The sequence below is a fragment of the Lampetra planeri genome, chromosome 54, assembly GCF_965212315.1.
Source record: "Lampetra planeri chromosome 54, kcLamPlan1.2.h2, whole genome shotgun sequence".
Lineage (NCBI taxonomy): Eukaryota > Metazoa > Chordata > Hyperoartia > Petromyzontiformes > Petromyzontidae > Lampetra > Lampetra planeri.
The window spans coordinates 5,493,919-5,510,228 of NC_136160.1; the positions used below are offsets into that span (position 1 = coordinate 5,493,919).

Genomic DNA, 16,310 nt, shown 5'->3' on the forward strand with positions numbered 1-16,310 from the left:
ATTTTCATTGGAGTATGACAGGTAAGACTCTGCCTCCCCTGCCTCCCCTGACCGCACGTCCCTGCCAGAAAACATGGAACATTAGGCCAACGGTTTGCACGTTTACTGGGGAATGTTCGTCGCAGGTTTAACATCCAGCACCAAGGTTATGATTCGTGTCCTTTATTTAACCATGTGAGAGTTCACCGACATTCTCACAAACTTGGACGATTGTAGTTGCTCTATTTGTACAGGAACGTTTCCCTGCCTGTGCGTTTGTATGTTTTTTAATTTTAAAACAACGTGGCCTTGAAGTGCACCTAGCCTGGCACAAACGCTACGGTGTAAGATCACTTAGCTCGGCCCGATGCTGGCATGTTCGGTGGGTTGTTTATCAACCACTTAGGCTACTTAGCATACCGATTGTGGTGCAGGTCACGGTCAACTCTGACACGCAGGGAACTTCAGAACGAAGTCTACGCCCATGGAGGAATTTCTCGGCAAGTATTTTCTGGGCCATGCTGGTGGATTGTAGTCGCCTTGTAGGGGCCGGCCATAAATGACGTCACGCGATTTTGGACGATTTTTGACCCCCCCCCCCTCGTCACACGGCGTCACAAAAAGTCAGACCCCCCCCTCAAATATGACGTCACAAAGCCTTGCCCCCCCCCCCAACCATATTTCCATTTTGAAAATAAAACATGCTTCAAATCGCTTTAAACTATCGTCGTTGTAGTGCGTATTTAATGTGGCGCTGCACTCTGATGTTGTAGGAGAAAACATTTATCAAAAAGTATATTTAATTAAGTAGAACGTGTTGTCTATATTTATTTAAAGTTGCGCATTTTGATGTGACGTCACCTTTCTCAAACCCCCCCCCCCGCTCGTCACACATCGTCACAAATGTCTGACCCCTCCCCCCCCTAGGTGCGTGACGTCATTTATGGACGGCCCCTTATCTGCTGGCCACGGTCATAGCAAGAGGAAATAGGGGCCACGTTGTGTGCTGAGCGTTGAAAGGGTTACCGACCTCGGGCAGAACCGGTTGGAATTAAAGCCCCCCCCCTCTCTCTCGCTACCTATCTGTGTGGACAGGTGCCGATGTACGCCCCATCGAGGTAAATCAGTGGCCCAGAATTGAAAAACTGAAATCAACCACGAGTACACGTTTGTACGACGCAATAATCAATTTCCTTCGTAAAACAATCTTGAGCGCAATCTAGCCGACAACATTAATGCCAATATCTTAATTAGAAACTAGGCAGATATTCAATCATGGCCAATTAATGGTAAACAGTATCCCTAATGAGGACTTATAGACGTTTACATATTATTCTTCTTGTCCGTATCTTCGGTTGACATAGAAAAAAACGTACATTTACACAGCTAAGTAGAGTTAGAATGTTTAGTTATTTTTTTTTTACAGATTGACCATTTTCAAATATTTGCCGAAATTAGCAATAAAAAATACACATCGGCTCGCTTTGGCAACTGCCTCATCGTAGGCGATAATCGCGGAGACATTGGGGCACATTCCCACCTAAAATCAGCCGGGAAACTAACATTTCCCCAACAAGACAATCGGGCCACGCGCGTGTGTTGAGGCGTAAAGGAATTTCCGCAACTATTTAAAAACTGAAGATTACTTCGCGATTCTGAAAGGTAAAAAAAAAACCTGCGTCAAAAAAATCTGCGGACGATTATGACCAGATCGAAAACTGGCGGCCTACCGGAAATGCAAAGTTTGTTTTTAAAATTCCGTCTCTTCCAGGAGGTACTTTATGTTATCGCACACGTAAAATAGCATTGGACTTACACCCGGTAACACACGCACACACAATCACGTAACACAGCACTGAACGGTCACCATATAAAACCAGAGCCAAGAGCGTTTCGCGAAAATCTGCACGGCAGCTGAAGAAGAGGTACTGTTATCTTTCAGAGAGTTCTTCAAAATTATTGGTTGTGCATTTCACCTCTGCAACTATCAACAACAACAACAAAAGTTCACCCGTGAATTTTACTGTAATTCAATCTTCTTGACATTTTGTTTCTCACCATCTGCCCACATTCACGGCCTTTACCTGCGTTTAGTCGACAGTAGACACCTTTACTTAGTTGTGGCCAGCTTTCCAGATTATTTTTTTCTCCCTCCAATTTACAAGCAGTCACGCACGCACACGCACACACATACAGAAAATGATAGAACACCGAATAGGTAACATCACCAGTTAAAAGAAAAATAAACAGCTGCTCATAGTTCATCTTCTTGGTTCTTTCGGTAAAGTCACGTAGAAGGAAAATAATAAAATAATAAAAATAAAACATAATAAAATAATTCTCACGACGTTTCGGCCACAACGCAAGCAGCCGTCTTCAGGTGGAGAACAGGTCTGTCAAGAAGGCAGAGTCTGAGAATTATTTTATTATGTTTTATTTTTATTATTTTATTATTTTCCTTCTACGTGACTTTACCGAAAGAACCAAGAAGATGAATCCCTGCGGTCACGAAAGCTTTAAATCGAAAAAAGCTGCTCATAGGCCAAGATTCTGAATTCATCGTCGTCGATTTGCCATGTTTGGCACACGGATCAACCCTGCTCGTATACTGAGGTCCGCGATCGTCAAAGAGCACTCGGGCTAAATACGGCCGACGTAATTCATCGCAAACGGAGGAGCCACGCGCGGGAACGCCGCAGCGAGGCCCTCTGGAATTGGCGCCGCACTTTCCCAACGCCGGGACGTTTGGGGTCTCGAGCCTAAACGCAGAGCGTAACAGCCCCACGGTGAGGTCGGAATGGATTTTGAGGTCGAGATTGAACCTGTGAAATCTGTGCTGACTACCGCTTGATGTGTTTTTTTTATTTTTATCGCCTGGAATAAAACATCATTGTCCAAACGATCATGCACGTCCACCGCCGCCGCTGCCGTCGTCGTCCCGGTTACGAGGGTAAAATGAAAGCAAAAATATCTAGATGTAACAGGTTCCCACTGAAAATGTTTTTTTCCTTCACAATGTAGCAAGTTCACAGCAGTGCAGTAACATAGACATCACTTCTTCCAAGTTATTTCGCTCAGGCAAGAAGCGTCTTCCTTGCATGTCGGTGGCGAGATGTTGATTACATCGCCTGGTGTACAGGAGGTCGTGGGTTCGATCCCAACCGTGACGCCTGCATCTTCGGAGTTTGTACGTCTCTCTCCCTGTGGTCGCGTGGATTTTTCTCCTCGTCCTCCGGGTTTTCCCTTCACATTTGGAATCGCGCATTTAGAGTATTTCGCTGCTATAAATTTGCACCTGATAAGCCACTTCCTCGAGCTATCATTTGTTGCCAGGTCACTTCTGACAAAGAGCTATCATCGGGCCTTACCTGGTAAAATAAAAACGTTCAGTTTAGATGTCAGATAGCATTCGTAAGTTGTGCATGTTGAGAGGATGGCCTTATTAGGTGTAGGTCCGTGGGAAAATGCTCAAACGACGCATGACCGACGTAGGTTTTCGCGTCTTGTGCTGCAGATCTCTTTCGCGACGTGCTTTCGGGTTGTACCGCTACGCGCTGTTCGGCACCGCTGTCTTGACATTTCGCGGCGCATGCCGGCGGGAGCCTGTTCGGCAAACTCGATTCGGACACCGCGCCAAACATCGCTCGCAGTACAACCCCACGACAACGCACCGGAGAGAACGCCGAAAACATCAGTTGCCTTCCTTCCGAGGCATCCAGCAGCGCACGTCCGGGACAGAGGTTCGCGTCCTTCCAACAAGCAGATTGAGGAAAGTCCGAGAGCAGTCTTGCAACAATCGAGCAGGTAGCACATTGTAATGTCTGTCCCGTCGAGCTGTTCGGGAGTAAAAACCCGTAAGATTTTCGCGTGTGCGTGCATTTAGAACATTTGAACGACATCCATCATCGTCCGTTGTTTGTCTCTTGCTTTTGCCGTTGACAACGGAAAACCAAAAAAATCAAAAGCCGCGCGCTCCAAGTGAACAAAGCTTAAAGATAAAACGACGCGTGAAATCACGCGCCATCAATACCATTCACGTGAACGTGCAGTTCGTCGAAACGTGTTTTAAAACATAACCGAATATACATTTATGGAAAGCAAACCTCGGCAAAAACCGCTCATCGCCGGCCTTTAAATAAACACGAGCACCTCCGCCGCCACACTTAAATTCCACCGCGACCAGCAGAACATCGCGCTTCTTACAAATAACTCGCGAAATTAAGATGCCGTTTAAAAAGTAATAACGCGAGGAAACGATTTCCCGTCGGCTTTTGTACGAAGAGAATGGCCGGAGAGTCATCCGAGCGGTCAATGCCACCCACCCGCCCGCCCGCCCGCCCGCCACCTCCTCCCCACGTCTGATCTTTTGTGCTCTTGACCAAAATCCAAATTGTTTCCGCCAGTTCCACAATCTGAAGCGACCATCGATCGTCGGTCCAGTTCAATGCTTCCCCCTCCCCCCCCCGTCTCCATCGCTTTGCTGCCGTCCCACGGGTAGAAAGGTTGAAATAAGCCATCAAGCCCCCGCTCCCATTGAACGCAAAACGCGCGTCCCTGCGGTGAAGCCATCTCGTTCGTTCGTATATTTTTTAAGTAAAAAAAAACCCACCATTAACACCTTCGTTGCTTTCGACGTTGGGGTTTTGTCGTTGTTGTTGTTGTTGCTGCTGTTGTCACCATTTCACCACCGTTTTGTGGAAGACGTCCAAACGGAAACAGCAGAAATCTTTCAGTTTTTTTTCTGAACCCCTCCCCCACCTGGTTGGTGGATTTCTGCACGAATTAATTTTTGTTATGAATATCAAAATAATACTTCCCCAGCCATCCCCCTTTTTTTAAAAATCAGAAATCCGTTGGACGCCACAATAAATGTAACAAAAAAAATTTGCTTTAATTAAAAAAAAATGCTTTTCATCGATTTCAATCGAGTGTCGCGCATACTTTATAAGCGGCGGGCGACGGCTCGAATCACGCACGTGTCATTGTTGTTTTACTGCGTAGCGTTTAGCGGATGTGAGCCTCATCAAATGTATAAAAGAATCAGATTATAAAATGATCAGTTTGTAAAGTAATCGCGAACCGCCAAAGGGACGGGAGGGCGAGCGGGTAAAACTGCAAAGCTTCTGTAACATTCGATCCACCGTCGTAAAACTAAAAAAAAAAATTGACAAAAAAAAATTTGACAAAAAAAAATGCAAGGCCTTAAAAGAAGGCAACAGTTTCCATGGGCAACTTAGCAGGACCCTGGCTCGACCACGACCGAGCCGTCCGGAGTGGCTGGTCTCGGGGTGCCCGACTGAATCTTGACCACGCTTGCAGGTGACCCTCCTCCAGGGCCTGGCGAGATACTTGGGGATGGCGGTTCCGCAGACATCGCCTCGGGAATATGCTGCTGCGGCTGTTGCTGCTGCTGCTGGTGGTGCTGCTGCTGTTGGGACAGCTTCTTGTGCTGCGCCATACCGCACACGTGGTGGTGGCGCTCCCAGTCCTTGTGCTGGCAGAACGCGCCGCAGTAGCGCGCCGAGTTGCAGCCGCTGCAGGTCTCGCTCGCCTTGCGCCCGCAGTTCCAGCAGCTCTGCGGCGAAACAAACGGCGGGGGCAAAAAACGGGGGAATAAAGAAACTAATCACGTACATGCATGGGCTCTGTAATAATAATAATCATTATTTCAACTTGTAATGCGCACAACGGCATTCGCTCACTCTCGGAGAGAGAGAACGACACGGAGAGGCGAGGAGCCACAGACAAGCGAGAAGGCAGACTGGCGCGTGAGCTGGTGCCACCAATTGCCCAAGCTCTACGGTAGCATACATACCGAGAAGTTTTCGGCCAATTTAACGAGTGTTGACATGTGGGAGGAAATCGGAGCGAGACATTCTCACGAAGAGATGAGTGAATGGACGAATAAGCGAACGAGCAAATTAATGCATTCGTGAATGGACCAACAAGGGATTTAATTCGTGAATGAATGAACGCGTGAACAAACAAGCCAACGAAATATCGACTTGGTTGAATGAGCGGATTGAAACGTGAAATAACGAGAATGAACAAATGAATTAAGAGGGGCAGAGGGGATGCTCGCAGGGAGCTGTAGCCCAGGGGATAAGGGACAAGGTGGCTTAGTTCAGCACACGAGGGAGTGGGCAAGTGGGTGAGCGGGCAAGTGGGTGAGCACGCGAGCGGGTGGGCGAGCGGGTAAGCGAGCGAGCGAGCGGTTGAGCGATAAGGCACAAGGTGACTTAGCTCAGCACGAGAGGGAGCGGGCAAGTGGGTGAGCGGGTGGGCGAGCCGGCTAGTGAGCGAGCCAAATGGGTGAGCAAGCGGCCGAGTGGACAAGCGAGCATCCGGGCGAGCGAACGAACGGGCGAACGAACGGGCGAGCGAGCGCCGCACCTCGGTCGAGTCGTCCTGTTGCAGGACAATCATGGCGGCGTCCTCAAGCGCCTGCCTCTTGGCGTCGGCGAGCACCCGCTCCATCTTGGCGCGCTCCGTCACGATCAGCTCGTGCGCCTTGCGCTCCGAGTCCGCCATGGCTCTCTGCAGCTCCGTCACCGCCTGGCGCTTTACCTCGTTCACAGCCTCCTCTTCACGCGATGACGACGACGACGACGACGATGGTGACGATGGTGGTGGCCATGGCGACGAAGATGACGGTGACAATGATTAACGCCGGTAACGATGATGACAATGGTGAGGACGATGGTGATGATGTTGACGATGGGCGAGGAACAAACAGAAAGAGCAGTCAAGGTTTGAATTCTGTTTGCCTCCAGGCAGCTAAAAACCAACAAAGTGATTTCCTGCCTCAAATGAGCATTGAGGCAAAAGCCAGCGGTGGAAATTCCACATCTCCATGGCGGGGCGTGAGTCTATCCGTAAGACCACCCCCCTGTCGACTTCCCCACCAATGTGGTACACTACTCACTTTATCGACCCCGAAGGGATGATGGGCCGAGTCATCCCTCAACCTGTATCATGAAATTCGCTCGCGAGCCGCCGGCTGTGCCGCTGCGCCGGTCTGCCAAGCTGGGGGGGAGGGAGGGGGGTGGCAATAGATCCCCCGCCCCACCGCCGCCTTCGACTGAACTGCAGTGCACAAAGATCCCCCGTGTAGCCTTAACAGTCTGTTGGGGCAAGTGCTGTTAGAGTGCAGCACCTATGAAGGCCGGCACGGCACACACGAAGGGGGTGGGTAGCCAACACCACGCCCGGCCGCCTTTGTCTCCCCAGTGGCGATGTTGACACACCGGGTACTCATGTGAGGCTGAGTCGACCTAGGGCGAGGCACATGACCGGTTCAAATAATCGGCACTGGTGTTTGGCCGTGAGCGGGAATCGAACCCGGGTCGCCGGGTTCGGAGCGCACCACCGCTCCCCACAACTGCATTGTCCAGTACATAAAGATAAAGATCCCCCGTATAGCCTTAACAGACTGTAGGGGCAAGTGCTGTTAGCGAGCACCTATGAAGGCCGGAACGGTACACGAGGTGGTGGGTGGCCAGCACCACGCCCGACCGCCTTTGTCTCCCTAGCGGTGATGTTTACACACCGCACCAGGTAGTCATTTGAGGCTGAGTCGACCTAGGGGAGGCCCGGGACCGGTTCAGATAATCGTCACTGGTGTTTGCCGTGAGCGAGAATCGAACCCGGGTCGCCAGGTTCGTAGTGCAGCGCGCTAACCGCTACACTACCGCTCCCCACTGTCCAGTACACACACACACAGAAACATCTACATAATTAGCTACACTGCACCACATTACCCCCCCATCCCCCCACTACCCACAACCTCACCGAATCAACTGCTGGGGGGGGGGGGGGGTTGCCCTGTAGCTGAGTAATCCCTCGGCCAATTTCTAAACTCCTGAGTGAGATGACCGAGCGAAGTGGTGTACGACCACAAAAGAGACAGAGAGAGAGAAAGGAAGCGAGAGCCGTGTGAAGACGAGATGAGAGAAGAGGGCTACTAAACAGATGAGCGGGCAATGTCCCTTTCACAAATCCGTCACGCCGCGTTGAAATATATATTTAAAAAAAAAGCGTTCCTGCAGAATCAGAATATTTATACTGGAGGAATCCGATGAGCCATTGAAGCTCTTTTTCACGCGTGTCCAGTGTTTCGCAGATGTCCAATTCCGTTCACAACCCATCATCCCCGTGGCCTTCAGCGGGCAAGAGGCCACCCCTCTTTCTCTCTCAGATATGTGTCCTTTGAGCTACAGAGAGACAAAGACGGCGCAGGAGTGGTCGTGGAATGCGAGAGGTGTCGTCAAGAGAGGGAGGTGTGGAGAGACGAGAGATGCAGATGACCTCCTCCCGCCACGGATACCCATCACATGCACACTCCCCTACACAAAGACAAACATTGACAAAGATTCTACTTCGATTTAAAGCTTTCGTGACTGCAGGGATTCATCTTCTTGGTTCTTTCGGTAAAGTCACGTAGAAGGGAAGTAATAAAATAATAAAAATAAAACATAATAAAATAAAATAATTCTCACGACGTTTCGGCCACAACGTAAGCAGCCGTCTTCAGGTGAAAGACGGCTGCTTGCGTTGTGGCCAAAACGTCGTGAGAATTATTTTATTTTATTATGTTTTATTTTTATTATTTTATTACTTCCCTTCTACGTGACTTTACCGAAAGAACCAAGAAGAAAGATTCTACTGTGCCACGTTAGTCAGTTTAAAACACAGTGGGTTACGTGATAACCGTGAGAAATGAGTGGGGTTAATCAAGCGACCCGCTCTCATTGGCCGCACACATACAGGAACGTACAACGGTGCGACTAGTGATTGGTTGCCATTGCCAGTCGTACACTGATAACCCCGATTTTACGTCTCCCCCTTTGAGGTCGTTTTCGCAAGTTCGTCGTCGCTTTATTACCAACGCCTCCGCTGCCTTGAGCTGCGTCGCCTCAACCCGCACACGCTCACGACGCTGACGGCAGCGTCGTCCGTTCCCCACTCGCTCTCCGTCGACTTTCAGCCTTCACTACCACCCATCACGACTACCACCACCATCATCACCACTACCACCACCACTACTACTACCACCACTACTGCCACCACCATCACCACCCACCACTACTACTACCACCACCCACCACTACCACCACCACCCACTACTACTACTACCACTACTACTACTACCACCACCACCACCCACTACTACTACTACCACCACCACCACCCACTACTACCACCACCACCCACTACTACCACCACCACCACCCACTACTACCACCACCACTACTACCACCACCACCACCCACTACCACCACCACCACCACCCACCACTACCACCACCACCACCCACTACCACCACCACCCACCCCACTACCACCACCACCCACCACTACCACCACCACCCACCCACTACTACCACCACCACCACCCACCACTACCATCACCACCCACCACCACTACCACCACCACCCACCCACTACTGCTACTACTACCCATGTTAAATCGCTTCGATCCATCGCCGTCGTTTCGATGTTCACCGTCGCACCGTTCAGGAACGCACCACCCAGCCCTACCGCACCCGCCGTGAGCCGGGGTATTTTGCCGTACTTCGCCACGATGGTGGCCGAGTTTAACACGTTTCCCACAGGTCAGAATCAGATTCGTTTATTTTTTATTTTGGACCACAGGAGGAATCCGATGAGCTATGAAGCTCTATTTTTCACGGATGCCCAGCAGGGGTGGGGGCCTGGGGGGGGGGGGGGTCGGGGTCAGTCGTCCACTCTCCGCTCTGGTGCGAGGTGGACGATTGCTCTTGTTTTTTACGATCAGTGGAAACAAGATGCTCGGTGTATTCGGCACTTTGCTTCGTTCATCATTTCGTAATTTTTTTTTTACATTTTTAAACTAAGCTTTATGTAAAACCGCCACCTCTCGCTCACTCTCTCGCTCGCTCACTCTCTCGCTCACTTTCTCGCTCACTCTCTCGCTCACTCTCTCGGTCACTCTCTCGCTCACTCTCTCGCTCACTCTCCGTCGCTCCTACCCGGGCCCGTTTCCTCCTCCGTATTGTCTGCGCTCTCACGCGTTTGTTTACGTTACGGGTAAATTATAAGCGTAAGCTGTTGTTGTTGACAGATGCGTGCCCCCCGCCCGTGCCTCCCCCCCTTCCCCCCAGACACTTCCCCCCCGCCACCACCCCACTATCCACCCCCCCCCCTCTCCACTAACAATCCAACCCAAATGCAATCCCATTACGCGCGCGCAGACTCAATTAAAGACACGTGGGCGCAAACGACTTTAAATCAATTGCGCTGAAATTACAGCGCCCGCATCAGATGGCGCGGACATCTGGGGCAGTGGGGGGGGGGCTGTTTTCGTTTTTTCTCTTTTCTGGGCGGTCGGAGAGATTTTAAAAAAATCGTTTTGAGTTTCGTTTGCCATTTATTTTGTCGCAGTTAAAAGATGGCAGAGATTTCCACCGTCGCCGTCAGAAAATAACAGACAATTGTGTTTTTTAATTCATCGTCTAAAATTCTGGATGTCGAACACATGCCGACCGAAATGGTTCTTAACGTTGAAATTATTTGCCACTGTACTGAGTCGACGTCATCATCATCGTCGTTCACCTTGACCTACCCAGTAAACGTGTAACGTTAGCTTAACGTTCGCTTAACATTGCCCCAAATTATCGGATATCCAAGTTGTCACTATAAAGCTTGTGTTGCCTCCGAAACGTCGTGATTTTTATTTTATTTTTATTTTACTTTTATTAATTTAATTTTTTTTACCTACGTGACTTTACCGAAAAAAAGAATATGAATCCTTGCAGTCACGAAAGCTTCAAATCTAGAATTGTCACTATCCCTCGCGGTCTTGTGATGCAACCATCCATCTCCAGCGCCTGCACAGCCGTCGATTTAGTCGCCGCACCTCCATCGTTGACCATCCACTCGGGAGCTCGCGGCGCATCCTGCCTGAGACCCCACTCACCGCGCCTGACAGTCAACACGACGTCCACATGACGTCCACACGACGTCGCGAGCGAGAGAGCGTCGACGCGCGCGCGCGCGCTCTCTCTTCTCCGCGCGTTTCCCGCATCTCCGGTTGGCTACGTATGGTGCGAAAGAGGTTCAACGTACGTACACGCCTGCGTGCGCTCCTGTCCCTGCCTCTCTCAGCGTGAGCCCAAGCGTGCGTGCAACTTTATCAAACCAGGGAAAGCTCCTTGGCCAGATGGTGGCGAATCTACTAAATTAATTTGTATGGAGGAAGGGGGGGCGGCATATTTATGGGTGGGAGGGGCATCCATATCCAACTATTGGGGGGGGGGGTGGGTCTGGCAGATGGAAGGAAGCAATGTCGGTATGTGATGGCGTGAACATCACCACCATCATCCGTGATCTCCTCTTCAACTCTGACCTTAACCCTTTCCCATTCCGATGAGGTCCGTGTACGTCACCGGAACGTAATCTGAAGAATAAAATAAAATAACGTTACCGGTACCGAGGCTCCCACAAGGCCATGCGGGGGGGCAGGCGTGTGGCACAGTTTGGCGGCAGCTATCGTGGAGTGTGGCCGCGTCGCTACGATTCTCTGCGGCGAGTGCCGTGCAGCAACGTCATCACAAACAGCGGCGCGACATGCGCCTTCCTGAACAGAATTAACGCCGAAGCGCTCGCGCGTTCCGAGATTCGGCGGTGACCGGGACCCCCACACCCGGCGACTTGCAGACGTCTCGGAACGGGTCAAGGAGTCAAGGGGTCACGGGGTTCAAAGTCTCTGCAGCCGCTCACAGGGGCTGCCATCGAATGGGGGACAAACAAGAGGATGGCAGGGGACTGCGGAGGGCTCTGTCGCGGGGGGCTCTGTCGCGGGGGGCTCTATCGCGAGGGGCTCTATCGTGGGGGGGGCTCTGTTGTGGGGGGCTCCATCGTGGGAGGCTCTGTCATGGGGGGCTCTGTCGCAGGGGGCACCGGGGTGGGGGGGATGGGGGGGGATGGGGGGGGATGGGGGAGTGGGGGGGGATGGGGAATTTTGGGGGGGATGGGGGGTGGGGGGAGGGATTTGGTGGGGTGGAGGTCTCGCTCACCGGCTTTCCTCCAGATCTCGTCCGGAACGAACGCGGGAGATGACCGGGGGGCCCCGAGTTCGCGTCCCGCGTCTGCGATGGCGATGCGCGGGGGGGTGGGGAGGGGTGGAGGTGGGAGGGGGTGGGGAGGGGTGGATGTGGGAGGGAGGGGGGGGCAGAGTCGACCAACGAACGAATTCACGGCGTGAGTTCGTTGTTGGGCCGACAAAACGAAGTGACGGAGATGAACGTCAGCGTCAAACTTGTTGGTGACCGAGCAAGCAAATGAACGCGCGGGCGAATCGCTTCAGTTGAATGAACGAACACGCGAACGAACTGGCCCGCGGTGGATCGAATCAGCGAGTGGGTTTTTGATTGAAAAGTTGAAAAACGATGACGATGCAAACCGAAGACTGAGTAATATAATAGATAATGAGGTCGGGGTCAAATCGAGCGGTCGCATCGTGAGCAGCACATCTGCTCTTCTTGTGACAGGAGCTCTATCTCCAAAGTGGCCCAAGCCTCCCGTAAACCACGTGGCTTCTGTGTGGCCACTCCCACTCTGAACCCCTCCCCCCTCTCCCCACCGCCGCCCCCTGCGAAAACAGACTCCGCTCCTCCGTGCAGCTCACTCGCTGCTCGCTCATCCTTCCTTGTCTCTTCTCCCTCTCCTCTTTCCCTCTCATCGTCGCCACCACCCTCTCATCATCATCATCATCATCACCACCCTGTCATTATGATCACCACCCTCTCATCATCATCACCACCCTCTCACCATCATCATCATCATCACCATCACCACCCTATCATCATCACCACCCTCTCATCATCATCATCATCATCACCACCCTCTCATCATCATCACCATCACCACCCTCTCATCATCACCACCACCCTCTCATCATCATCACCACCACCACCCTCTCATCATCATCACCACCCTCTCATCATCATCACCATCACCACCCTCTCATCATCACCACCACCCTCTCATCATCATCATCACCACCACCCTCTCATCATCACCATCACCACATCATCATCACCATCACCACCCTCTCATCGTCATCACCACCCTCTCATCATCATCATCATCACCACCCTCTCATCATCATCACCATCACCACCCTCTCATCATCACCACCACCCTCTCATCATCATCACCACCACCACCCTCTCATCATCATCACCACCCTCTCATCATCATCACCATCACCACCCTCTCATCATCATCACCACCCTCTCACCATCATCATCATCATCACCATCACCACCCTATCATCATCACCACCCTCTCATCATCATCATCATCACCACCCTCTCATCATCATCACCATCACCACCCTCTCATCATCACCACCACCCTCTCATCATCATCACCACCACCACCCTCTCATCATCATCACCACCCTCTCATCGTCATCACCACCCTCTCATCATCATCACCACCACCACCCTCTCATCATCATCACCACCCTCTCATCATCATTATCATCACCACCCTCTTATGATTACTACCACCCATCTCATCATCACCACCACCCTCTCACCATCGTCACCACCACTCTTCATCCCGACATCTTGGCCCAGTCATCCCTTCTCCGTCTCCCCTCCCCGCTCCTTTCTCTCTCCCACCGCTCCTCACCATGAGCCCCCCCCCCCCCCCCCCCCCGTTGTCTGCTGCCCTCTTGCCTCAACGCACTCCACTCCCCTTCCCGCGGCGTGGAGCCCCGGGTACAAAGTTCGATCGAAAAACAAATAATAATTATATATATTATTTGTTCATCATCATCATCACCATTGGTAGTAGTATTATTATTCGCGACACTCAAAGGCGGTCATCGCGAAGGGAGCCGCTGTGTTTCCGCACACACACACACGCACGACGGTCTGCAGTGGTTTTCACGGGAGGGGCGCGAAATTACCATCTGGGGTTGTTCCCAACCGAGCGCATCTTGCGGCGTTAAGATTTGCACATCTGGTGGACTTGGGCGCCGTGACTCCGGCTCACACGTTGGCTGCCCTCTTACGTTTAAACGAGACTGTGGCAACGCCGCGCGGTGCATCGCACCGCAAGGTTGTAACCGGGATGGCCGCGGGGCCGGAACAACGAACCTCGCAAGCGCAACAATTTCCCAGGATCCCCGGGGAACCGACACCGACCGCCGCCCTCTCGTATGGAACCCAAGGCTCGATTCTCCATGGCGACGTTTGTGCCAAATCGCTTGCGTGTGTGGTTTTTGGTCACGTTCGATCGGTGTTGCTTGTTCCGTGGAGCGGTGGCGCAGTGGTTAGCGCACTGCGCTGTAAGCCCAACCACCCGGGTACGATTCTCAGCCATGGCTAACCTCGGCGAGCGAGGCGAGCGCGTGAATAGAACGGTGAGCAGGCGAGTGAGTGAGTGAATGGGTGACTGAGTGAATGGGTGACTGAGTGAAGGGGTGAGCGAGCGAGCACTGATATGAGTAAGGGAATGAACGAGCGTGTGGACGGAGCGAATGGATGAGCGAGACGGTGAGTGAATGAGTGAGCGAGCGGGCAATGGTATGAGTGAGTAAGGGTATGGACGAGCGTGTGGAGGGAGTAAATGGATGAGCGAGACGGTGAGTGACTGAGTGAGCGAGCGGGCAATGGTATGAGTGAGTAAAAGAATGGACGAGGGCGTTGAGCGAGCGAATGGATGAGCGAGACGGTGAGTGAATGAGCGAGCGATCAGGCGATCCGGCGAGCGAGCGGGCGGGCGAGCGGGCGAGCGGGCGGGCGAGCGGGCGAGCGAGCGGGCGGGCGGGCGAGCGAGCGGGCGGGCGGCTCACCCTTGCGGAGTTCCTCGCTGTCCCCGTACCGCCGGGCCCAGTGCGCCAACTCCTCGCGGTCCGACTCCTGGCAGCGGCGCATGACGGTGAGCGCTCGCCGCGTCTTCTCCACCATGTCCAGCAGGCAGTTCAGCAGCTGCGGCACATGCGCAGACAGAGACAGAGATCCCCCGTGTAGCCTCAACAGACTGTCTGGGCAAGTGCTCTCAGCGAGAGTAGCGCCTACGAAGGCCTACGACACTTCGCGCACGGGGGGTGATGTTTGCACACCGCACCAGGTACTTATTTAAGGCCGAGTCGACCTAGGGCAGGGTCAGGACTGGTTCAGACATTCGTCGCCGATGTTGACGATGAGCGGGAATCGGGCTCGGGTCGCGCCAGGTTTGTCATGCGGTGCGATAACCACGATACTACCGCTCCCCAAAGAGATGCTTACACACACAGGCGTAGGTGGACACACACAAAAATAAAAAGATCCCCCGTATAGCCTGTAACAGACTGTTGCGGCAAGTGCTGTTAGCGAGTAGCACCTATGAAGGCCGGCACGGCACACGAGGGGGTGAGTGGCCAGCACCACGCCCGACCGACTTTGTCTCCTGAGTGGCGATGTTTACACACCGCACCAGGACACACACACACACGTGCACAAACAGAGATAAACAACCCAGTGTAGCCTCTATCAGGTTGTTGGGGCAAGTTCCGTTAGCGAGCACCTGTGACAACTGCCGTGAGAAGGCCCCATCCATAAAACAATGGCCTGTAGCGATTGCAGCGGTGGTACCAGTGGCGACGGAGGTTGTGATTGTGGTACTGGCGGTGGTTAAGAGCGTGGTGGTTGTGATTGTGATTATGGTGGTGATTGTGGTAGTGGAGGTGGAGGCAGTGGTGCGGGTGATAAGGGTTGTAATTAAACTAAACTATAAACTATTTTATTTTACCAGGTAAGACCCATCGAGCTGTATATCTCTTTTTTGTAAGCGACCTGGCCATAAGTGATAGCCCAACGAAGTGGCTTATCACGTGGAAATTTATAGCAGACAAATACTCTAATCGTGTGATGTTGATTCTAAATGCGGTGGGGCGAAACTGCAGGACCCGGAGAAAAATCCACACGACCACGGGAGAGAGAGAGAGACATGCAAACTTTAAATATACAGCAACAGGCGTCAGGGTCGGAATCGAACCCACGACCTCCTGTATACCAGGCGAGGTAGTCAACATCTCGCCACCATGGTGGTGGTGGTGGTGGTGGTGCTTTGGGTAGACGCGGTGGTGCTCGTGACAACGGTTGTAATTGTGCTGGTGGTGCCGGTGACGAAGGTTGTAATTGTGGTGGTGGTGACGAAGGTTGTAATTGTGGTGCCGGTGAAGAAGGTTGTAATTGTGGTGCTGGTGGTGACGAAGGTTGTAATTGTGGTGCCGGTCAAGAAGGTTGTAATTGTGGTGCTGGTGGTGATGAAGGTTGTAATTGTGGTGCTGGTGAC

The 16,310-nt window shown here is 52.3% G+C and overlaps 1 protein-coding gene across 3 annotated transcripts in view; it reads right to left on the minus strand.

Annotated features, from left to right (window-relative positions):
- Window positions 1–4,851: 4,851 nt before the first annotated feature.
- LOC144735170 (protein CBFA2T1-like) overlaps window positions 4,852–16,310 on the minus strand; it is an 83,295-nt gene continuing 71,836 nt past the window's right edge. For 2 of the 3 annotated variants that reach the window (XM_078617617.1, XM_078617615.1), the window contains exons 9-12: window positions 14,827–14,962; window positions 12,035–12,106; window positions 6,373–6,563; window positions 4,852–5,554 (exon numbers count right to left, since the gene is read on the minus strand). In XM_078617617.1, coding sequence (XP_078473743.1) covers window positions 5,213–5,554; window positions 6,373–6,563; window positions 12,035–12,106; window positions 14,827–14,962 — 741 coding nt within the window. In that variant the 3' untranslated portion in view covers window positions 4,852–5,212. The remainder of the gene's footprint in view (window positions 5,555–6,372; window positions 6,564–12,034; window positions 12,107–14,826; window positions 14,963–16,310) is intronic. The other variant, XM_078617616.1, reaches the window with a different exon arrangement.